Source organism: Miniopterus natalensis, chromosome 4, assembly GCF_054644295.1.
Source record: "Miniopterus natalensis isolate mMinNat1 chromosome 4, mMinNat1.hap1, whole genome shotgun sequence".
Lineage (NCBI taxonomy): Eukaryota > Metazoa > Chordata > Mammalia > Chiroptera > Miniopteridae > Miniopterus > Miniopterus natalensis.
The window spans coordinates 67,387,424-67,410,733 of NC_142084.1; the positions used below are offsets into that span (position 1 = coordinate 67,387,424).

Genomic DNA, 23,310 nt, shown 5'->3' on the forward strand with positions numbered 1-23,310 from the left:
TCCTGTTCATTCAGGTTGTTGACAGAATTCAGTTCCTTTGAGTAGAGTCACTTTCATGCTTCAAATCTGTACTCCTCCTCCTGTCTCATCTCTAGATGATTGTTTTTTGAGTAGGGCAAATTTTCATACACACGCACACACACAACAGTTTATGGGGACAGTTTTGGTTGTGTCAGGGTGAAGAGTAGAACTACTAGCATCTATTGGGTGGAGGCTGGGGATAAGCTGCTCATCACCTTACAATGCACAGGAGAGCCCTACTCTCCAGAATGATCCAGCCCCAGAGGCCTATACTGTGGAGGAGTAGAAACCTCAGTTTAGATATTTGAAAGTACAGTTGTCTTCCGTGCATGTGATATTTACTTTGTTTCCCTTTAAAAAAAAATCATAAAAGTTTGACTATCCTTAATCAAGGCATATAAACTGGTATAAAAAAGAAAACAGAAGTCAGACTGGTGTCACTGACTTTTTTTTTAATCTTCCCCTGAGGGTTTTTTTGTTGTTCTTTGTTGTTCTTTGTTTTTTTTTGTGTTTTTTTTTTATTGCTTTGCAGAGAGAGTGAAATGGGAGGGAGAGAGAGAAACATCAATGTAAGAGAGACATATTGATTCGTTGCCTCCTGCGCTAACCCTGGTCTGGAACTTGCAGTCAAGGTACGTGTCCTTGGCTGCAGCCTAACCCAGGACCCTTCAGCCTTAGGGCCAACACTCTAACCACTGAGCCAAACCGGCTATGGCCATTGTGACCGTTCTCATAGACACATGCATTTGCAGTGAGTACATGCTTTAATATGTACCACATGACACAAACTATTTTATTACACAGTTTTCATGCCACATACTGATGGCTGCTCCTCCTGGTGTGGAAATAGTGGCTAGATGCCCACTTAGCCTGGGTGCTGTGCTTTCCATGCAGGGTCAAGTTTAAGCTTGCGGCAGCCTTGTGGTGTAAGTCATGTCATTAAGTCCATTTTACAAATTAGAAACCTTTTTCTTTTTCTTTTTTTAAGATTTTTTTTTTATATATAGAGAGAAAGAGAAACATCAATGTGCCCTGACTGGGAATTGAATCGGCAACCTTTTGGTGCATGAGATGACACCCAACCAACTGAGCCATACGGGCCAGGGCTAGAAATCACAGTCTTAATGAGATTAAGTGATTTGTACCGAGGCACACAGCTACCACATGACAAAATGAGGATTCACACCCTTGTCTCCTCCCTTACCCTAAATTCTTGCATGTTGCATTATGAAGGTTCCTCTGAAAATTACTTCTTTCTCTATGAAGTACCAGAAAATAGTCACAGACCTTACCAGCAAGAGGGAGGTCCTGATCCCCTAGATCAGGGGCAAGGAATGTCTGGCCCGTGGGCGGTATACAGTCTTGAAATCCTTTGGTCTGGCCATGCCAAGGTAACCGCAGGTGGAACTCGAAATTCAGTAAATCTAGGGGCTTATTTTATAGCTCATTTTTAAGTTGATAATTTTGTATGGCCCACGAATGATATAAGTATCCAAGTGGCCCTTGGCAAAAAAAAGGTTCCCCACCCCTGCCCTAGATGGGGGAACTGCTGTCCTGTCACACTCCAAGAAGTTGGCCTATCTGCTGCAGTAACCAGTGGGGCGAAATAGAAGTGTTGATTCTGTTGAGAAAGTGCTTTGAAAGTTGCATTTTCTTTTTTAGGCTGTTACAGAAGACAAGTACGAAATACTCCAATCTGTCGATGATGCTGCGATAGTGATAAAAAACACAAAAGAGCCTCCATTGTCCCTGACCATCCACCTGACATCCCCTGTTGTCCGAGAAGAAATGGAGAAAGTATTAGCTGGAGGTAGGGAGGCTGCGAAGGCCAGCAGGACTTTGGAAACCTGATGTTCCCTCACTATTCAAATGTGCTATTCAGTTTTAGACTGCGTTGATAAAAGGATATTGGTGTAACTTTGCCCACTTTTACTCTGAGATCACATCTCCTGTTTCGTTTTGGTACCAGGGCGTTTGACCAAACAGTTGCACTAAAAGTGAGTAGCAAAAACAAAAAGTGAGTAGCGTTTTTCAGAGGCTTGCACCAAAATGGTGCTGTCATCAGTGTCTCACTTGGTTTTTCCATTGAGCCATTCTCTTCTCTGGCCTTGGAAAAGTATATCTTGGGTGATGTTAAGGTTTTTTTAAAGTATAGAAGACAACCAGATAGTTTCTGCATGAACATCACCTTGGAGTTGTGCAAACAGCTTGTGGTGCAGCAGAACTGAGTGAGGTCTTCTTCCTTTGTCTTCCTTCCATTGGCTGCTTTGATCAGCTGAGTGATTGAAACCCAAATAGCTGATACAGAGTTAAACAGTTGTGTGATTTCTCGAAACAAAAGCTCAGACACTAATAATGGTTTCATAACTCAGAATCCTCCCAGGGCCCCTTGTGCTTTTCTTCAGTGTGAATGTTTTTAATCACAAACCTTGCACCACTAAGTAAGGGGAACAGGCCTTATCTAAATCCCTGATACAAACACACCGCCGAAACAACAAACACATGGCAGAAACAACAAACGGTGGTTTTGCTGCAGCATGGGCTCACACTTAGCACCCTTGTTGCTATTCTTTGATTACCTTTGGTTCTGATACCTGATTCCAACTACCAAAGCCCTTGGAGTTTATCAATTTAGGGACGCTGGACCTTTGACCAACAGGACTCTCTCTGTCAAGGGCTGGGGCTAGGGCAGTCCTTGCCTGGTGGGCGGAGGTGGTCCCCTTTGCTGCAGATGCCTTGGGATGGCTGTTGTGGGAAGCAGAGAGGGAGTTCATTTCCACTCTCCCCACCATTTTTTTGTTTTTGTTTTTTGTAGGTTTTGTTTTGTTTTTTCTATTGAAATTTTTAGCACAGCTAATTTATTGGGAGATAACGGGGAGGAAGCATGGTAACAGTCTATTAGAAGATAGGATTCACCTATCTATCCCCTCCCCTATGGGATTATTCCTTGTAGAGTAACTTCCCACCCCTCCCCAATGGGATTATTCCTTGTAGAGTAACTTCCCACTTGTGTTTTCATTTTTGTTTTTTTGGAGGGGCCTCCAATTTTTACAATTTCCTCTCTGGACAGAGTTAATGTACTCTGGCTTCTTCCCTGGTCCAGGGTAGAGATGACTTGAGATTCTGGGAGCCTCCACTGCCCTTTAGGAAGCTGCCACATCCCCTTTCCACCTGACAGAAACCCCTTGGTCAAACTGTGCCTTGTCTTCTTATTCCATCCATGAATAGAAACGCTATCAGTCAACGACCCCCCGGACGTCCTGGACAGGCAGAAATGCCTTGCTGCCTTGGCGTCCCTCCGACACGCCAAGTGGTTCCAGGTTTGCATTTTGTTCTTCTATTTGTCTTTTGGTAGAGAATTCCTAAGTTTTTACTTGGCTAACTTGCACCGTAAAGTTTCAGTAATGTTGAACCAGCACAGTGCCGAGCTTAGCACCTGCAGGCGTGCAGTTGCTAACGTAGCACGCATAAACAAATTCAACACCCCCCCCCCCAAGGAGGCTTGTGACTGAGTAGGTGGGTTGCTGCTGCTTTGTGCCAAGAGTAACATTATTATCATCCACACAGTGGCATCACTGCCAACCACAGACTTGATGGTTGTGAATGTTCACCCTTTACCCTGGACAAAGTAGCACCCTGAGACTTGTGTTGTTCATGTTTGCCTTGTGTTTTGGGAGGTGCCTTGGTGTAAATAGCCTGTGCTTTGTTCTTCTAGGCCAGAGCCAATGGGCTGAAGTCTTGTGTTATTGTCATCCGGGTCCTGAGGGACCTGTGCACCCGTGTGCCCACCTGGGGTCCTCTAAGAGGATGGGTAAGGCACCTTCTACCTATGGCCACCTGGGGATTGTATGCTCAGAGACCTTCTTCCATAGGTCAGGAATATCTTCTGATAACGGGCTAGAGTGTCCCTTTGGGGTGTGGCGGATGTGTCGCCATCATAGCTGCTTATTGAGCGACTGCTGTGTGCCACACCCTGGGTGGAAGGTGAAAATGAGGCCAGGACCAACCCCCCCTCCGCCATGGCAGGTACATAGCTCAGCCTAGAGAGGGGAGCACACGTACTGTGACATGCTCCACTCCATGATGAAGCCTTTGTAGCTACTCTTGGCCAGCAGTTAGCAAATAGACCAACAAGCCAATTCTGGCCAGCTGCCTGTTTTCCTACAGCACATAGTTAAGAATGGTTTTTGTATTAAATATAAGCACCTACACAATAGCTTCAACTTGGCCTCCTGGCCAATGTGTCCAAAAAGAGTAAATGACTCTTAAGGAAAAGGTGTGAGCCCAGCTCTAGGGGACCTATTTTGGCTTAGCCCTGACTTGTGAACTTGGATGGCTGTATCTTTCCATGCCATCCCGACTCTTTACCACATACACAGTGATAGCTCCTAAGCATCGGCTAAACACGTCCTGGACATAGGCTAACTGTTCCTCTTGCCTTTCAGCCCCTTGAGCTTCTGTGTGAGAAGTCCATCGGCACAGCCAACAGACCCATGGGTGCTGGCGAGGCGCTGCGGAGAGTGCTGGAGTGCCTGGCGTCAGGCATCGTGATGCCAGGTTGGGGCCTTGTGCTTTGCAAGTTGCAGGGAAAGGACAGGGATCAAGGCCCTGAGGCTACTTTCTGGCGGGTCCCCTGACCGGGTTAGGGCAGCAGCAGCCCCATGTCCCCCTAGGGCTAAAGCATGTGACTACCCTCTTGCACCATCATATCCAGCCCTGTGCCGGCTCCGCAGCTGTGACTCAGGGCGGATCCGGGGCAGTGGTGACCCACTCCCACGTGAGCTCCTTGCTCTGAGACACATGTGGATTATTTCTCTCATGGGCTGGATGCTGAGTGGGTCACCGAGCTCGGCGTGTTTTCCAGAGCTGGGTGTGGATGGGGCGCGGGGGGTAACGCATCTGGTTCCCTCAGCCAGTACAACTCTTCCGAGATGCTAAAAGATAATCCTCTGCATATCTTCCTTGTTTCCTGCCTTCAGATGGTTCTGGCATTTATGACCCTTGTGAAAAAGAAGCCACTGATGCTATTGGGCATCTAGACAGACAGCAACGGGAAGATATCACACAGAGTGCGCAGGTATAGTCATCGCCATTGCCACCGTGAGCCCTTACCCAGTCTGTAATCACTGGCTTCTAGTTCCATTACTGGGTATTCTCAGGGTCGCCACTGGACTCATAGGCTCAGGTCGGGGACTGAAGGCTAAGAAGGGATTGTGCCTGATACAGGGTGCCTCAATCTGGGCTGCTTCTTTCCCCTGGCGCCACGCGTGGTTGTAGCCTGCCCCTCGACCTGCTCGAGTGTTGTTTTCAGACACCGAGTACAGCGGGGAGGTCTATTTGCTGTTTAGATTGTTCCAGGGGTCCTTCCCTTGCAGGCCCACCACGTGGCTCCGTGTGGCAACCAGTCCCCAGGTTGGGGTCTCCTGTATTCCTCTTGAGGCGGGTGGTCACAGGCTGGCCTTCCCCCACAGCAAGGCTGGGTCCTGGCAGTCAGGCCTTCCCCTGGCTGTTGGGGGAACCCTTCCTGTTGTAGGGGAGACCATTAGCAACCCCCTCAGCTCCTACCCCTTCCAGAAGGCATTAGCAAGCGTACACATCTTGGCCAGGAGCACAGGGCGGCTGAGTCAGGTTCCTATTCCTCTTCCCCTTTTCCAGCATGCTCTGCGACTTGCTGCATTTGGTCAGCTGCATAAAGTCCTGGGTATGGACCCTCTGCCTTCTAAGATGCCCAAAAAACCAAAGAATGAAAACCCAGTAGACTACACCGGTAAGTACACCAGGGGTTCCAGGCTGGGCAGCGGACTCCCCACAGAGCACCAGACTGGACTCGTAGCCACTTCTGTCCTGATCTCTTTTAGTTCAAATCCCCCCCAGTACCACCTACGCCATTACGCCAATGAAACGCCCGATGGAGGAGGATGGAGAGGAAAAGTCCCCCAGCAAAAAGAAGAAGAAGATTCAGAAGAAAGGTACAGGCATTCACTCCTGGGCCTGTTTGTCCTCCAGCTCCGGTTAACTTCAAAGTAGGGAGACACCTTACTTTTTTCAGACATATTTAAGTCATTTTTAGAACGATTATATAATAGAGGTACAGAACACAAGTGAGGTGGGTGTGCCCCAGCTGGAGACTCCAGTGGTGGCGTGTACGTGGGAGCAGCAATAGGCAAGGCCTTGGAATGTGCGGCTGCCCAATCCATCTTGTACCGTGACAAAAGGCCATCAGAAGAGACCCCTTCCCTGGTTCAGAATTGACTGATGTTCCAGAGTGATGTTGGTGGTCTTTCTCTAGAGGAGAAGGCAGAGCCTCCCCAGGCTATGAATGCCCTGATGAGGCTGAACCAGCTGAAGCCCGGGCTGCAGTATAAACTGGTTTCCCAGGCGGGGCCGGTCCACGCCCCCATCTTCACCATGTCTGTGGAAGTAGATGGCAGTTCATTCGAGGCCTCCGGACCATCCAAAAAGACTGCCAAGCTACATGTGGCTGTTAAGGTAGGGTAGCTGGTGGCATTGTCCAGCCCATGCTTTTCCTTCAGATAGCAAAAGCACTTTCTTCATCTGGGGCTCCTTCAGAGCTGTTGGCTCCTATTTAAGTGCTAGGTGCAAATACCCATGTGGCTTAGGGAGGGTGTGCAGACACTGAAATGGTTAGATTTTGGAATGTTTGTCAAATCATGTGGCAAAAATGCCTTTGTCATCATGGCTGACAAGCAAAGGGTGTACACACATGGCTGAGGGTTTGGAGAGCTAAAGAAAACAATACTCCAGATTGCTGGACGCCGCTCTAGGAGCTTCTGATTTAGGATGAGCTAGTGCTGAGCCTCTTCCCTCACTGGGGGTTGTGTGGGTCTCCCTCCCAGGTGTTACAGGACATGGGCTTGCCTACGGGTGCTGAAGGCAGAGACTCCAGTAAGGGGGAGGACTCAGCTGAGGAGACGGAGGCCAAGCCAGCAGTCGTGGCCCCTCCACCTGTGGTAGAAACCGCTTCGACCCCCAGTGCTGCCTTTACTTCAGATCCCACTGCCGAGGTGAGCCCATGGTGGGCACTGGAGGGCCCAAAAGGGTGGAGCAGTCAGCCTTGTGTCCTGTGAGCCTGGATCGTTGCTGGTCCTAGTCATTTCCCCCCAAAGAAATCACCTTCCAGTTTGGGAGCTTACAGCCCCTACACCTTCCAGGTGTGAGCCTTTGAGCCACTACTAAGAAGGCTTTTCGGATGTTGAGCCATAACTCAGGGATGTACTAGGGTGGCCTCAGTCAGTGTCTGGCCATTTCCCAGAGAAAGAGGGTGCAGGTGGAGGTCATCATATTGCTGGGAGGCTCACAGATGACTTTCAGAGGTGAGGGTAGTGTGGGACAGCAGGGTACATAGAGCCATGATGCACTAGTGGCTGTCCTCCACCTGTTGGACAGCCCTTAGCTGAGAGTGTTGGTTTTTTTTCCTTCTGTTTTCCCTGAGAACGTAAAACAGCAGGGGCCGATCCTGACCAAACATGGCAAGAACCCTGTCATGGAGCTTAATGAGAAGAGGCGTGGCCTCAAGTATGAGCTCATCTCAGAGACTGGTGGCAGCCATGACAAGCGCTTTGTCATGGAGGTGAGTGATCCTGGAGCGGTTCTTGTGGAGGCCTGGAGTCTTTGGAGAGCCCACCTGACCTGGTGGGAGGCTTTGGATCACCCCCCACATGTGTCTGTTCTTCCCAGGTCGAGGTAGATGGACAGAAGTTTCAAGGTGCTGGCTCAAACAAAAAGGTAGCAAAAGCATATGCTGCCCTTGCTGCACTAGAAAAACTGTTCCCTGATGCCCCTCTTGCCCTTGAAGCCAATAAGAAGAAGAGAACGCCTGTGCCTGTCAGAGGGGGACCGAAATTTGCTGCTAAGGTAACTGTTTACGCCTGAGATCCTTTGAGCTCGACATGAATTCTTCTGCGATTGAAGCATGAGTCAAAAGTAACTTGTCTGTTCTCTTCTGTCCAGCCTCATAACCCTGGCTTTGGCATGGGAGGCCCCATGCACAACGAAGTGCCCCCGCCCCCAAACCTTCGAGGGCGGGGAAGAGGAGGGAACATCCGTGGTCGAGGGAGAGGGAGAGGATTTGGTGGCGCCAACCATGGAGGCTACATGAATGCTGGTGAGGAACCTTGTCCTATTGCCATGGGCTCTCTGGGGTGTGTAGGGCCCCTGGGGTTGAGCTGAGGTGCTGGGAGAGGCAGATGCAGGGGAGACCCACCCCCAGCCCTGATAACCTTGTTGGTTCCCTTCCAGGTGCTGGATATGGCAGCTATGGGTACGGAGGCAACTCGGCTACAGCTGGCTACAGTAAGTGTGTATTTCTCTTGGCCTGAGTTTGGGAAGAAGCTGCAGTGTAGCTCCTATGCCTGAGTTAGAGCAGGGTGGCCCGCCAGCAGCAGCCTCCCTGAGACTTCAGAGTTGCCCACACCTGTTCTCAGTGATTAGATTAGGCCATCCTCAAGGCCCCCACCCTCCCCATCCTGCAAAAGTGTGATTTTCTCTGTAAATGTTAACACACACATTGTGTGACTTAAAAGTACCTTAAAAGTAAAAATTTTAAATTTCTCTGCTTTAAGCCATGTGAACGAAGCACCAATTTTGTGAATATGCTTTTCCTGACAGTGCACAGCTCTTGTCTTGAGAAGGAGCCTTCACTGGGGGGTTACAGGAGCAGAGAAATCTAAAACATGAATTTCAAATGTGGCGCTCTGTGCCATTTTTCAAAAGAATTCTAATTTTTTTTCTCTGCTCTGTCTCCCCCTTTTGTAGGTGACTTTTTCACAGACTGCTACGGCTATCATGATTTTGGGTCTTCCTAGAGCATCTAAAAGTATTGCACACAAAATCAACTTTTTACTCCAATTTTCTCGAACTCCAAAACCCAAAGTGTCCGTGCTGTGCCCCTGTGCTTCACTGGGTTTCTCAACCGTGGCTTGTCACCGCAGCTTGTCTGAAACTCTTAGCCTGCAGAATTTAAGACAATGGCAGTTTTTATCGTGATTTGCCTTTGAACTTGGTCATATTGAAGTTCACAATAAGTGGAAAACAATTTTCAGAGAATGCTTTTTTTTGTGCAGAATTGCACAGAATTCTAGAGCCAGCGTTGGTCAGCATCAAGGCAAAAGCCCACCTTTGCTTTTTATGGAAAGCATTACTTTATTTAAGAGACAGATAAATGATTTTAATCTACCTTTGTCTTAATTTACAGCAGGTTTTGTATGAATTTTTAACCTTTTAACAAAATCCCAAATCTGGTTGATGCCTTTGACAGTGATGAAAACTATTTCACCACATCCGAATCCAGAGCAACTGGCTTTTTTTTTTTTCTCTCTCTCTCTCCCTCCCTCTCTCTCCCTCCCTCTCTCTCTCCCCCCCCCTCTTTTTTTTTTAATAAGCTTGTAAAACGTTGGGGACATTGGGGAATTGTATATTGTGCTAAGTTAACCTTTCCTGCCTCTTGTAAATGCTCTGGTGGGTTTGTGTTTGGGGATGCAACATTCTGTGGCTGGTTTAGCTAGAGGTGAACTCTCAAAGGTATCAAAACTGTGCTTCCATCATTTAGTGCAAAAAATAGACAGGCTTATGGGAGCTATAATGCAGAATTTTGCAAGTCCTAATTACAGTTGCAAATGCATGGAATTCTAGAATTTCTAAAGTGAGGCTTTAAAAATAGTCAAGCAGAAAGAGCCTAATATGTAGCTCAATTCTCCAGTGAATAACTTGCGTCAGTAGGGCCTGTACTCATGGGTGCACAGCTGCAGCAGATTTCAGAAGCCCTAGAAACCTCCACCCTCTCACTTTAGGGTACAGGCTTGAGGTTGTGGCTTCTCCCTGTGTGTAGAGGCACACAGAGGCGATTGGGCTCTTTACTCAGGCCTCCCGTTTCCTGTGGAAGTTCCTGGAAACAAGTCTGGTTTTCACTCTGGTCAGCAGTTACTTCTGCAGCAAAGCCTGCCTCTGTGTTGACTTGCAAGATTTTGCGTTTATTCAGGCAAAAACTGGTCAAAACAGTTACTGCATAATTTGTTCCCAGAGGTTTGAAACATTCAGTGAAACTTTTTAAAACTTTGATTGCATGATGTATTTTTTTTTTTTTTTTTTAGAAAGTTATTGTTTGAGAATAATGTCTTTTTATACCAGGAAATAGTTATCCTGAATGACGTTGAAAACTTCCCCTCCCCTTTATTTTTTTTTAATCAATACATGTTAAAGTAACAAGCCGTAACTACTTGGCGTCTTCATTCATTCCTGTGCTTGTGGAGGGGTGAGGAGGCAGGCACTCAGTGTAGGCCGAAAGTCAACCAGTGTGGCAAGAGTTTTAAGAGGGGATCTGAAGAAGACCACCTGTCCTGGCCTCCTCGTGTTTACTCTCTTGCATTGTGGGACACATCCTTGTCCTTGGATTTGTGATGGGGGGGTTGGTGTAGGGTGGAGGCTGCCCGCCTGAAGAAAATAAACCCATGGCGGAGTTCAGTTCTATCCAAATTACTATTCAAACAGCCCAAGGCACACCACTGGGGTGCACATCTTCAGTGGGTGGAAGGCTTGTGAGGATTCCCAAATTTACCCAAAAGGTGAAGGACCCTTGGATCTAAACATGGAAAGGAAGTGACAGGCTGTGTGGGAGCATCCCCTCCCTCTCCTACCCACGCGGTATATCCAGGCTGACCAGGCAGCAGCCTCAACCATCTGTGGACAAAGGCACAGCTAACCAGCAAAGGCATGCTAGGCCTACCTGCTTTAGGAGCCCAGGAGCTCCACTGCCCCTGCTGGAGCACTGGAAACTGCCCAGCCTGGATGGACAGCCACCCACAGGACCCATCCTCCCTCTCCCCCCTCGCCTTAGTTGATCCGTCTCCCAAAGGTCCACCTGAGTGTCTGGTGGGGAGCAGTGTCTTGACAAACCAATGTTCTGGGGGTCTTTACCTAAGGACCAGAAGGTGGGGGGAGCTCTCCGTGACATTCTTAGCCCTAGAGCCTGAGAATGTGGCGGCTTGCTGCACGCTTGTCACTCCTGCTGCTCAGTCCTGCCTGAGCCCAGCAGCTGTGCTGGGAACAAGGAGGTGCCCTCTGGGGGACCACCTGGACCTTCTGATCCCAGCCTTAAGTCTTCTTTTCCCAGGAGGCTGTGGAATTGCTCCTTAAGGCATGTGTTTGCATAAATCCCATCAGGGAGCAGTCCCAGGTCATTTGGCTTAAGTCTCTGTTTCTGGTTCTCCAAGAACCAGGTCAGACCAGTGGATCATCCAGGAATGACACCAATGTCAGGGACCTTGTTAAAGAGCATTTCCTAGGGTCACCCAAGCCTGTGACTGCCAAGCCTCTTCCCAGCACAGCGGGGGAGGGCTGGCTGCTTCTCTGGGGCTTTGCTTTTCCTGTCATCGTTGGGGACATCTGGGTAGCAGTCAGCTAGTTGTGAATGTCATCCTGCACTCGGAGCCCATCTCATTGTAACGTTGACATCCGCTGCAAAAGCTGCTCTCGGCGTGCTGCCGTGCCGCTGCTTGGCAAAGATCCATTGTTGTCATCAGCTAATGGGTGAGTGGAGCTGAAGGCTGGGCCAGCCCAGACCAGGCTGCTTTAGGGACTGGAGCTGCTGCTCCTTGCTCTCCTACCTTTCACTCTGCCCCTGCCTGGGCCGTGGGCTCACGGGTCAGCCTTCAGGACCCACAGCTTCGACCTTCCCTCCCTTCCCCCCTCCCCACCCCGACTCCGTCTCCCTGAGCCTCCACCTGACTGGATGCCTTCCTGTTTAGGTCAGTTCTACAGCAATGGAGGGCATTCTGGGAATGCTGGCGGTGGCGGCGGCGGGGGCGGTGGTGGCTCCTCTGGCTACGGCTCCTACTACCAAGGCGACAACTACAACTCCCCAGTGCCCCCGAAACATGCCGGGAAGAAACAGCCACATGGGGGCCAGCAGAAGCCCTCCTACGGCTCAGGCTACCAGTCCCACCCAGGCCAGCAGCAGTCCTACAACCAGAGCCAGTACAGCAACTATGGCCCCCCACAGGGCAAGCAGAAAGGCTATAGCCACGGCCAAGGCAACTACTCCTACTCCAACTCCTACAGCTCCCCCGGGGGCGGGGGCGGCTCCGACTACAGCTACGAGAGCAAATTCAGTGAGTTGGCGTCCAATTCCCCAGAAGCTCAACACTGTCCCACCTCTGGCTGAGGGACTGGAAGTTGGGGGCAGAGGCCTCCAGGATAAGGTCTTGAGGCTGGGGCACAAAGGTAGAGTCTGAATCTGGGCCAGCCACTTTGAGGTGACCTCTTGAGTCCAGGTTGCATCCAGCCCCTAAAAGAGCCTGAATTGCTCCCTGCTCCATTTCTCCCTCCACCTCATGCATAGAACTGGTGGGCTGCATTGTGCCAGTGGCCCAACTGGGAGAGGGTAGGAATACAATGGTTCGTGATGGGACACTCAGCAGGAGCCGGGACTTGGGTTAATTTTGCAATTCCTGAAATGCTGGGAAGCTTAGGTTGGAGAAGCAGGTGGGAAGGTGGAATGGAACTTCAGAATGTGGTGATAAGGGCAATCCAGGGCGTGGGGACCTTGTAGGACTCTAGCCAGCCCCTGGCAATTTATGGTGGGACTGACCTGTGCCAAATTCAGGCAGTCAAGACGGAAATTTGCAAAGGTCCAGGGTCTTGGCCAAGGGTCTGCCACATCGAGGGCTGTAGCACAAGGCCTCTTAACCAACCACACTGTGTTCTCTTTCCCCCAGACTACAGTGGTAGTGGAGGCCGAAGCAGCGGAAACAGCTACGGCTCAGGCGGGTCATCCTACAACCCAGGGTCACATGGGGGCTACGGAGGAGGTTCTGGGGGCAGCTCCTACCAAGGCAAACAAGGTGGGCCTGGAGCAGCAGGTGGCACAGCATTGGTGTTGGGGGGGCAGAGCCACACTGAGGCTGTGAAGAGGGGTGTGGCCTGGCTTGGGCAGATAGCCTGGGCAGGACCACAGTGGCAGTTGCCTCTTGGATTCTGTGTGGGGCAAGAACAGGAAGCAGGAGATGAGGGCGCATGAGGCCTTGTGCAAGCACCAACTTAGGCATACCTCTAGTTTCTCGGCTTTTTAGAAGCCAGAGATGCAGAAATTGCCCTACTCTAAATGTTGGTACCTACATGAAGAAATGCGGACAATACTAAGAGCCAAATAGAGCCTGGTGCTCAGACAGCCCCAGTTAGAGTTCGCATTGCTGACATCTCTGTGACTGGACTTATCCCCACCCCCTCTTTCCCTCAGGAGGCTACTCGTCACAGTCGAACTACAACTCCCCGGGGTCCAGCCAGAATTACAGCGGCCCTCCCAGCTCTTATCAGTCATCACAGGGAGGCTACGGCAGGAACGCAGACCACAGCATGAACTACCAGTACAGATAAAGCCCTGAGGGTGAAGATTTGTACCTTCTGCACTTACCCCTCCTCGTTGTAAGAATTCAGTTTTATGCATCACAGTTAACATGTCTGCGGCCCCTCTGGGTCCTCTTGCCCTACCCCGTCCACGTTGCTGTGTTGTGAGGTGCAGCTGGTCACTCTGTGACCCGTTCTGTGACCCATATTTAGCCGTGTTTGGGACTCCACGTCTTCAGTGGTTTGTTAGTTGCCATTACAACTTTGTCCGAGTAGAGTTTTCTGAGTTCTTACAGTTCAGTATCCCTCTGTCTATTTACAATTGGTGTTAGTGTTAACTCAGTTTGTCTTGAAATAGTTACAGAAGGGATACCTCATCTGTTAATGCTTTTGTGAAGTGAGTTAAACGAGCTTTCTGTATTTTAATGCTTTAGTGTTTCAGTTTTATAAGTGAAGATTTTATTTTAAAAAACCGTGGGAAAGAGTGGGGTTTTTTTGTATGTCTGGATCATTCAGGCAGTACATTTGAATTCAGCTGAATGTAGACAAATAAAGAAAAAGAAAGAAAACTGCGCCGTCGTAGGCCTGGGTGTCTGACCCTCCAGGAGCGCAATGGGCAGTTTCCTCCACTCTGTTCCCAGCACCAGAAAGTGGGACATGGGTGACAGGATGGTCCCTGTTTACCAGAGAGGGTCCAGGGTCCAGCTCCAGGCTTATAAAGGTCTTGAAGTTGGCCAGGGCCAGCAACCAGTTACCTGGAATCTTGTAGCCTCTATTGCCCAGCGAGCTCCACAGCCCCTAGTGTCTACATAGCAGCCTAGTGGCCCATGCTGCTGTTTGGGTTTTGCGTCTACAATTCAGCATGTTTTGTTTTATGCTCCATGATTTCTGGGTGTAGTGTAAGTGCGATTTGAAGTTACCTCGGGTTACATTTGGTATGTAGAACCTAATTTGAAAAAGCCTGATCGAAATCTGGCTGAGGCATCCCAAGATGTGTGAATCTCCAGCCGTGGAACCATCTGTGCTGGGTTGGGTCTCTGTGGCAGCTGCAGCCACAGCCTTTGTCCCTGGTGCCTCCTCTACCCAGAACTTCACAGAGTGCCCAGTTGAGCTTCTTCACAGCAGGTTTCTCAGGAGCACCGTTTCTCAATCCCAGGCAGTTTTTTAGTGCTTGGGAGACGTATGTCACTTACTGGGTAGGAGCCAAAGATGCTGTAGAACATTCTACACTTATACATCGCAGTATGGAGGTGGAGGAACTCTCCCCTTAGCAGCCATTCTCAAAGCTGACCCTGTCCCAGGGTGTGGCCTGCCTGGGAAGAACCCTGTGGGCACGCAAGGCCTGGGCTGCCCCTCTGCAGGGACCCCTGTCAACTTGCCAGGCAAGTTCATACCAGGCACTGTTCACAGCCTAAGCCCCAGGTAGCCCTTTGGCCTCCTGTGCTGGTTAACCATGGCTACTGAGAGAAGTGCAAACCATCTTTTTTTTTTTTTTTTTTTTTTTAAATATCTGTTGATTTCAGAGAGAGGAAGGGAGAGCGAGAGAGAGAGAAACATCAATGATGAGAGAGTCATTGATTGGCTGCCTCCTACAGGCCGTCTACTGGGGTTTGAGCTGACAGCCCGGGCATGTGCCCTGACCGGGAATCGAACTGCAATCTCCTGGGTCATAGGTCGATGCTCAATGGCTGAGCCACGCCAGTCGGACTGCAAACTATTCTTGATGCAGGATCACTCAGCTGAGGCAGAAACACCAGTGTGCCTTCAAAGGATGAAGACTTGCTTTCTTTGAGAGGTAAAAGAAAGGTTTTCTGCACTGAAAAATAAAACATTGGGAACTTTTTGCTTTCTGCTGCAGCAGAGGAGGTCCTAGCTACCAAGCGGCCCAGCCTAAGGAGAGGGGCCCTGTGAAGTTCATTCAAGAGGTGGCCCACAGTGCAACCATTTGGGTCAGCCTGAAGTGCCTTGGGATTCCTCAAGTATCTGCACAAGTGGAGAGAGGAGACAGACCTGAGGAATGGTATCCACCCCAGCTCCTCTCCGAGACATGTACAGGGGCTGGGAAAAACCATGCAACATTATTGGGACCTTGTGTTTGTGATGATATGATACAGGCGTTGGACAGTCTGCATCACTCAGAAATCCTCAGGGAGGAGCCCTCTGGCTGCGCCTGCCAAATGCTTTAAAATCTGGATCTGCCTTGTCAACACAGGTCTCTCCTCATCGTCAGTTTCCCATACAGCAAACACTACCACATTCAAATTCCTGATTATGAGTCTTACGTCTCAAATCATCATCTTCTTATAAAGACATGAATCATTGGAATTAGGGCCCACCCTAATCTAGGATGAGTTCATTTCGAGATCCTTAATTACATCTACAGAGACTGTACAAGTACAGTCAGTCACAGGCATCAGCGGTTAGGATGTGGACATACCATTTTGGGAGACTGTTTCGCCCATTACAGGGTTGGATGAAGATTTCATGCACTGGGCTGCTGGCACAGCCCTGGGAGTTTCAGCCGTAGCCAAGATCATCATGGTCAGGTCTGGACAACATCAGAGCCAGCAGCATCTTTGCAGCACAGTGGGTATCCTGAGGGGACAGCTGATGAACACAGATCCCTTGGCACCTTAATGCTGTTTGGGGACCTCATTGGTGCTGATGGCCTGGTGATGCAGCTGACCAACTGCAATATCCCAACCCTCAGGACCTGCTACTCCAGGAAGCTGGGTTCAGGAAGATGTGGCTGCCACTTTGAGCATGATGGAGAAGCCCTTGTTGCTGGTGCATCACCCATTTAAAGCTGACCATGGCATTTCCAGGCCTGTTGCCCTCCAAGTCCAGGAAGACAGCCTGGAGTAGGGCCTCACTGAGCTGCTGCTTCACCTCCGATGCTTTGGCCCATATGTTGCTCGAGGACAGTGTCATGCATCATTCAGTCAGCAGAAATCACCAGGAGCATGAGCAGGAAGGACCAGCGACCCACATGGTTACTCAGCAAGTTGATCACGATAGGATGCTTGGTGGATAGGCTTGGGGTGGGGGTGGTGATGATCCAGTACTGGACATTACACTCCAGAGGGCTCAGGATGCCTTTAGAGGGAAGGGAAGGAGACCAAACCATTGACAAGACAGCTGGACCTGGGCATGGTGGGCCAAGGTGACTTATGAGGGAGGGACAGGGCCTTTCCAGAAATTTAGACTGATGGGGGTGGGGGTTGTTGGGATTGGTGCCTTGGGACCAAAGGAGACCTCTGAGCAGTAATGGATCTAGGATTTCCACCTCTAGATTGGCAGAGTCACTGGGGCTTGTGTCCCTCTGGACTGTGGTCCAGTCCTGGAAGTTACCACCTAGCTGCCCAACTACCCTGGCAGAGCATTCACTTTCTCTTGAACCATTGACCATTCTTGTGCAGTCAGCACCTGCCGTGCCCCTGAGGCCTGACACTGCATCTGGGCTGTCAGCTGAGGATTCAGTCTCCGGGTGTGAGCCCCATGCTGGCTGTGCGCTCTTAGCAGCAAGCCTTTTTGGCCCAGATGCTCGTTCTAACCCATTCTGGAATAAATGGAAACTTCTGTGTTCATTGTTTCATTCACTCAACATGTGTTTATTGGGTGTTGGTTTATATATCACTCCTGTACTGAGTGCTGGAACTTCGAAGTGGACTTGGTCCCTGCCCTCTTGGAGCTTCTAGGCACCAAGGGGGCCCTGTTCCATCGGGGCAGGGAATATCAGGGAAGGCTTTCTGTGTTTCAAATGAGACAGGGTGCTTGAACTGAGACCAGGGGTATGTTAGAGGGTAAGAGAAGGGTATGCCATACAGAGGCAGCAACATGCACAAAAATTCAACTGGTGGGTAGGAATAAAGAAACTATACTCAGGTGGGTAAAGCTTTTTGTTTGCAAAAAGAAGTATTGCTGTGTCAGCAAGGGGCACCCAGTGCAATCCCTTGACAGCCAGCCAGAGGGATTCTGAACTGGGAAGACCCCAGGCTGAGGAGTGCTTCAGAACAGTTCTTTTGGGTAGAGAATAGAGGTGTGGGAGAGGTGAGAATGAGGGCAACAGACCAGCAACGAGGCTTGAGTTCTGGAACATCCAAGCTGTGAGATTCAGGGGTACTTAGGTGACAGAGTCCACTGGGCTTGGTAAGGGAAGAGCTCACAGACCCAAGATCGGTAAAAACAAATGTCCCAGACCAGAAGATTGGCCCGGCAAGGGTTGTTGCCTTGCCTCGGGATATAGAAAGGAGAGTGCTCCAGGCTCAGGAGACCACCTCTCTGCGGTGGGGAGACAAACAGGAATGGCTAGGGAGTGGCCACGGAGTGCATAACCCAGAGGTCGCCGTCCTGTCTGCCCTTTCCAACGTTCCAAGAATTGACACCTAAACTCGGCCTCTTGGCAGCTGGGCTGGGGAGAAGGTTGGGCAAAAATATCACAGGAGTCCCTCCCACCCCCAGATGGATAAACCAAAGAATCCCTCCAGGCTCCCGGGACCCCTATTTCAAAGTTAGAGGTATTTGAAATGCCCACCTCTCCAGAGGTCGGGGATTCCCCATTCCATGGCCAGAAGTCTAACTCCTGCCCTTCTCAGTCCGGGGACATCAAATACCGGCTCCTTAAGGCGAACTACCTAGTACCCAATTTGAGGGACTTCTCTGGGCGACTGCAGCAATCTCGGAACCTGCCTCGGCCCTGCTTCTGCAAATGCCGCCCTTTCCAACCGCTTCAGTTCGCCCCTAGACCCCTATATACAGTGCCCGCCTTTTCCACGCCCCATCAACAGGCCCTACTACAAATAGAAGCTTTTCACAGGCTCCGCCCAGTGACTTCACCCTCTACATCATTGCGTCCTAGAAAACGGTTCTGATAGGATCCTATCGTAGGCTCTGCCTGCCACAGTCGCATAGGGTGCACACAGTGCACCGCTCTTGTTTTTTGAACTGTCATTTCCCAAAATGTTACAGATCAGTTAGAGCAAACAGAACGGTGACCTCTAGGAAAACTCACTCTGGGCTCCTTTTTGACCACATCAGCTATGTGGAAGCAGCTGCTGCTTCGATAAGGCCGATGAGCTCTGCTCCTAATTGGCCGCCTTCGCAGGCTCCACCCCTGGAGCAACGTGCGGACGCTGTCCAGCGTGCTGAATGCGCCTTCCCAGCGCCGCCTCAAGGGGAGACCTTGGTGCCCCCAGCCCTCCCTACTGAGCGGCGCAGAAACCTCCACGCCACTGAACCTCGGCTGCACCCCACTTCTGTCCCCTGCTTTACCTCTTGGTGATAGAAGAGATCGCCTTGATCCACGCTGCCCCCCAACCCTTCCATCTAGCTCAGATGAAAGTCAAAGTTCTCACCAAAAACTAGAGGACTTGGGGGACCTCATATTTGACCTCCAGCCCTCATCTTTCTCTCCTTCCCTCACTCCCTCCCGCCACACTGACCTAACTGCTGCGCCACAAACGATCCAGGCACATTCCCACCTCAGGGACTTTGCTTTCATTGTTGCCACTGCGTGAACTCAGTTCCCATCATGATTCCTCATGTCTTTCAGGCTTTAACTCAAATGTCACCTTCTCAGTGAGTCTGATCCTGACCACCTTACTTAAAATAGCCACCTTCCAATTCCTTTTCCTTCTCTGCCCTCTTTATTCTTGAGCACTCCTGATCACCTGAGATATGATACACATTACTAATTTTTCTTGTTCATCCCTCCAGAGCATGGCTCTTTCTCTGCTTGTTCACTGCTATGTTGCCAGCAGTGAGAACAGTGTTATGACATAGAGTGGTTGCTCCGTAATGTCTATTGCATGTATATTCATGTGTGTATTTGGGCATATGCTGTGTGCCAAGCCCTGCTTACTTCATAATGACCCTCTGCCCCCGTTTAAAGACTAAGAAATTGAGACTCAGAGAGTGGTGATCACCAGACTAAAGTCCCCTGGCTTCTGAGTGTCAGAGCCTGAATCCTCCCTCACAGGTTTTCCTGGCTGCAACCTTTCTACCCCTTCTCTGTGCTGCAATCCCTAATACTGCCTTCTCCATCAGGAAAAGAAGTTGTATAAGATGAAGACTTAACAAGTTTCACACAGGATTAGATTTCAGTTCCCATTTCTTGATTATTAGCCATGTGACCATGAGCAAGCCAGTAAATGACTCTGCCTCATTTTCTTCATTCATAAAATGGGGATGAAAATAATACCCACCTCATTGTACTGAGGTCAAATGATGTGATGGCATTGTAGAGCTTACCAGACACCAGGCACACACTGGCTCCTGCTCCATTAGTTAATGTTGGCTGTTCATCATCATCATCATCATCATATTATTATTATTATTTGTATGAACTATAAAAAAAACTTTCAGAAATTGGGAGAATGAGACCAGAAAAGCTATAGGAAGACAGGTTTTCAAGAAGGTGAGAGTGGCCCTGACAGTGTTGCTCAGTGGGTTGGGTGTCATCCCGTGTGCCAAAAGGTTACCAGTTCCATTCCTGGTCAGGGCACATGGCCGGGTTTTGGGATCGATTCACAGTACAGGGCGTGCAGGAAGCAGCTGATCTCATATCAATGTCTCTCTCATTCTCTCCCTCTCCCTCTCTCTCTAAAAGTCAATTTAAAATTCTTAAAAAGTAGAAGGTGGGAGTGAAGAAGAGATGCCAAACCTCACTGGGAATAAGAGAAATGCACATGAACAACGATAGGAAGTTACCATGGTTCTTCTGTCAAGCAAGCAGGTGAAATTGTGTTGGAGAGGCTGTGGGAAAATAGGCGCTTCCATCTACTACTAGCTGGTGCAGGTGCAAATGTCAGAACCTGATAGAGGGCATTTGGTAGGGTCTTATGTTATAATCTTTGACCCAGGCATCCAGCTGATGGAAATTTTTCCTAAAAATATAATTGCTGAAACTACTTAAATATAGGGTTATTAATTGCAGCCTTGTTTAGAGAAGCAAAAGATTACCCATAATTCAAGTGAGAATCAACAGGAGACCCTTTAAGTGAGTGATGGTCTGCCCATACTTTGGGATAGGAGGCAACTGTTAAGAGCAAGGAGACTATGTACTGACAGGATGGTCTCCAAAGTATAGACAAAAAGCAAGGTGCAACCTACCAGTGTAATTAGCAAGCCTTTTGTGTAAAATAGAGATAAATATAAGTATTTAGCTTTGTATTTGCTTCTGTTTGCATGATGAAATGCTGTAAAGACAGGAATATAATAAAACATGTTGCCCTAGCCAGTTTGGCTCAGTGATTAGAGCGTCAGCCTGCGGGCTGAAGGGTCCCAGGTTCAATTTCAGCCAAGGGCATGTACCTCGGTTGCAGACTCGATCCCCAGCTCTGGTTGGGGTGCATCAGGGAGGCAACCAGTTGATACGTCTCACATCGATACATCAATGTTTTTCTCTCTCTCCCTTCCACTCTGAAAAAGCAATGGAAAAAATATCCGTAGGTGAGGATTTATAAATAAATAATAAATAAATAAGTAAATAAATAAATAAAACATGTTACTAGGAAAGGCTAAGATGGAAAGTGGGTGGGTGTGAAATGAGGTGAGAGTTTCTTTGCCTTTTGCACTTGCTGAATTTTTAATACATTTGAAAATTTGAAATATTACACATGAAGAGAAATGCCTAAAACACAAAAGCACAGTTCAATGAAGACTCTAGTAGTTACAATCTCCGAAGACCATCATGTTGTATTTTTGTTTCATGTGGAAGAGATACATATGTGTAAGCATATATACAGAAAACACTAAGTTAAAAATGAAGAGTTTACTCCTGGCCAGTGTGGCTCAGTTGGATGGGTGTCATCCTGTGCACTGAAAGGTTGCTGGTTCAGTTCCCAGTCAGGGCACATGCCAGGTTGTGGGCTCAGTCCCTGGAAGGAGGCATGCCAGGGGGCAGACAATCAATGTTCCAATCTCACTTAGATGTTTCTCTTTCTCTCCCTCTCTCTCTAAAAATCAATAATATATAATATATACATATATACACACATAAAGAAGTGCTCAGCAGGTTGGCCAGGTTGAATTCTGCCAAATCACCTAAGCTGAGTAGTGAAAGATGTTAGTTAATGGCTTCAACATCTGAAAAGATGTTCAATCTCAGTAGGAATCATGGAAATGCAAATTAAAACCCTAATGAGATTTCATTTCACACAAACCTGATTGGCAAAATTTAAGTTTCTGGCTCTGGCCTGGTAGCTCAGTTGGTTAGAGTATCGTCCCCTATCTGTCAAAGGACAGCCCTAGTGGGTTTGACTTGGTGGTTAGAGAGTTGACCTGTGGACTGAAGGGTCCCGGGTTCACTTCTGGTCAAAGGCACATACTTTGGTTGCAGGCTCAATCCCTGACCTGGTGGGGCTCTCTCACATTGAGATTTCTCTCTCTCTCTCTCTCCCTCCCTCCCTCCCTCCCTCCCTCCCTCCCTCCCTCCCTCCCTCCCTTTTCCCTTCCACCTTCTCTGAAAATGGAAAAAATACCCTCAGGTGAGGATTTAAAAAAAAAGGAAAAGGACAATATCTATCTCCATTTCATGATATTCTAATTTATGCAGATAAGGATGTGTTCCACATGGTAGTTCAAGTACCACACTGGTCTAATCCAAAAATGGAGTTTGCTACAAAAGACCCTTTAAACCCAATTAAACAAGGTATGAAAAAAGGAAAACTCAGTTATGTTTGCAAATTTGTTCCCTTATAAAGGATATATCTGGAATTATGGTGCCATCCCTCAGACTTAGGAAGAAACAGGACACAATGACAAACATACTGGTGGTTGTGGCAACAATGACTCAATTGATATCTGTGAAACTGGAAGCAAGGTATGTGCAAGAGGTGAAATAATCAAGGTGAAAGTTCTGGGCATATTGGCTATGACTGATGAAGGGGAAACCAACTGGAAAGTGATTGCCACTAATGTGGATGATCCTGCTGCATCCAATTATAATGATATTCATGATGTTAAGGGGCTGAAACCTGGCTACCTAGAAGCTACTGTGGACTGGTTTAGAAGGTACAACTTTCCTGATGGAAGACCAGAGAACCAGTTTTCTTTCAATGCAGAATTTAAAGATATGGAGTTTGCAACTGATAGTATTAAAAGCCCTCGTGTCCATTGGAGAGCATTACTGGCAAAATTGATGAAAAGTGAATTAGTTGCATGAACACCACAGTGTCTGAGACTCCCTTGAGTGTGATCCTGATGCTGCCAAAGCCGTCATGGATGCTTTCCCACCCCCATGTGAATCTACTTGCACAGCACCAGCATATAAGTGGTTCCATCACTTATATTAAACTAAAGAAATTTCTCTAGAATACAAGCTGACGTTGCTGCATCTTACTCATCTGGAGGTATTAATGCAAAAGTAGTGGCTTTTTAAAACTTTAAATTTACAGAACTAATCTAACTAACAAAGCAAATTCTGCCATGACCAATCTAATATATGTAGTGTGTTATCCATATAAAAGCATTTTTCATATCTCGACTAAGACAACTTTTAGTACCTGCTTAAATATCAGAGCAGTTATTGGAATTTGGAAGTCATTTATAAATAAATGTGCAAGATATTGGATATATATGTTTACTATGTGCTAGGAAATAAAAATTATTTTGCTGGAAAAAACCTTTAAATAAATCTACTTATTTAAAATCGAATCATAAGTAAAGCTTATTAAACTCCTGTGTTTTCAAATTTTTCTTTGTATTTGATTTTTTGTTAGTGTACATGTATATATATTGCTATATATATTTATTCATATATATATATATATTACTATAGTAAGAACATATAAATAAAAATTTCATCCTTTAACCTTTTTTCATATTACTAAGAGATTTCTCTCCCCCCATCTTTATTCAATATGATTGACATGTAATATTGTATTAGTTTTAGGTGTACAACATAATGATTTGATATGTGTATATATTGTG

General features: G+C 48.2%; 1 protein-coding gene, 1 non-coding gene and 1 pseudogene across 4 annotated transcripts in view; 2 read left to right on the plus strand and 1 right to left on the minus strand.

Moving 5' to 3' along the window:
• ILF3 (interleukin enhancer binding factor 3) overlaps nucleotides 1-16,979 on the plus strand; it is a 32,950-nt gene extending 15,971 nt beyond the window's left edge. For 2 of the 3 annotated variants that reach the window (XM_087816719.1, XM_087816720.1), the window contains 16 exons: nucleotides 1,684-1,831; nucleotides 3,250-3,341; nucleotides 3,737-3,832; nucleotides 4,467-4,578; nucleotides 5,001-5,098; nucleotides 5,677-5,788; nucleotides 5,880-5,990; nucleotides 6,311-6,510; nucleotides 6,879-7,046; nucleotides 7,475-7,612; nucleotides 7,720-7,896; nucleotides 7,993-8,146; nucleotides 8,281-8,334; nucleotides 11,784-12,146; nucleotides 12,753-12,878; nucleotides 13,274-16,979. In XM_087816719.1, the coding sequence (XP_087672845.1) occupies nucleotides 1,684-1,831; nucleotides 3,250-3,341; nucleotides 3,737-3,832; nucleotides 4,467-4,578; nucleotides 5,001-5,098; nucleotides 5,677-5,788; nucleotides 5,880-5,990; nucleotides 6,311-6,510; nucleotides 6,879-7,046; nucleotides 7,475-7,612; nucleotides 7,720-7,896; nucleotides 7,993-8,146; nucleotides 8,281-8,334; nucleotides 11,784-12,146; nucleotides 12,753-12,878; nucleotides 13,274-13,410 (2,286 nt within the window). In that variant the 3' untranslated portion in view covers nucleotides 13,411-16,979. The remainder of the gene's footprint in view (nucleotides 1-1,683; nucleotides 1,832-3,249; nucleotides 3,342-3,736; nucleotides 3,833-4,466; nucleotides 4,579-5,000; nucleotides 5,099-5,676; nucleotides 5,789-5,879; nucleotides 5,991-6,310; nucleotides 6,511-6,878; nucleotides 7,047-7,474; nucleotides 7,613-7,719; nucleotides 7,897-7,992; nucleotides 8,147-8,280; nucleotides 8,335-11,783; nucleotides 12,147-12,752; nucleotides 12,879-13,273) is intronic. The other variant, XM_087816721.1, reaches the window with a different exon arrangement.
• On the plus strand, nucleotides 16,017-23,071 carry LOC107533242 (inorganic pyrophosphatase pseudogene; annotated as a pseudogene).
• On the minus strand, nucleotides 18,323-18,454 carry LOC148093348 (small nucleolar RNA SNORA16B/SNORA16A family). The gene has a single exon (XR_015714445.1). It is a non-coding gene; the product is annotated as a small nucleolar RNA SNORA16B/SNORA16A family (small nucleolar RNA).
• Nucleotides 23,072-23,310: the final 239 nt, after the last annotated feature.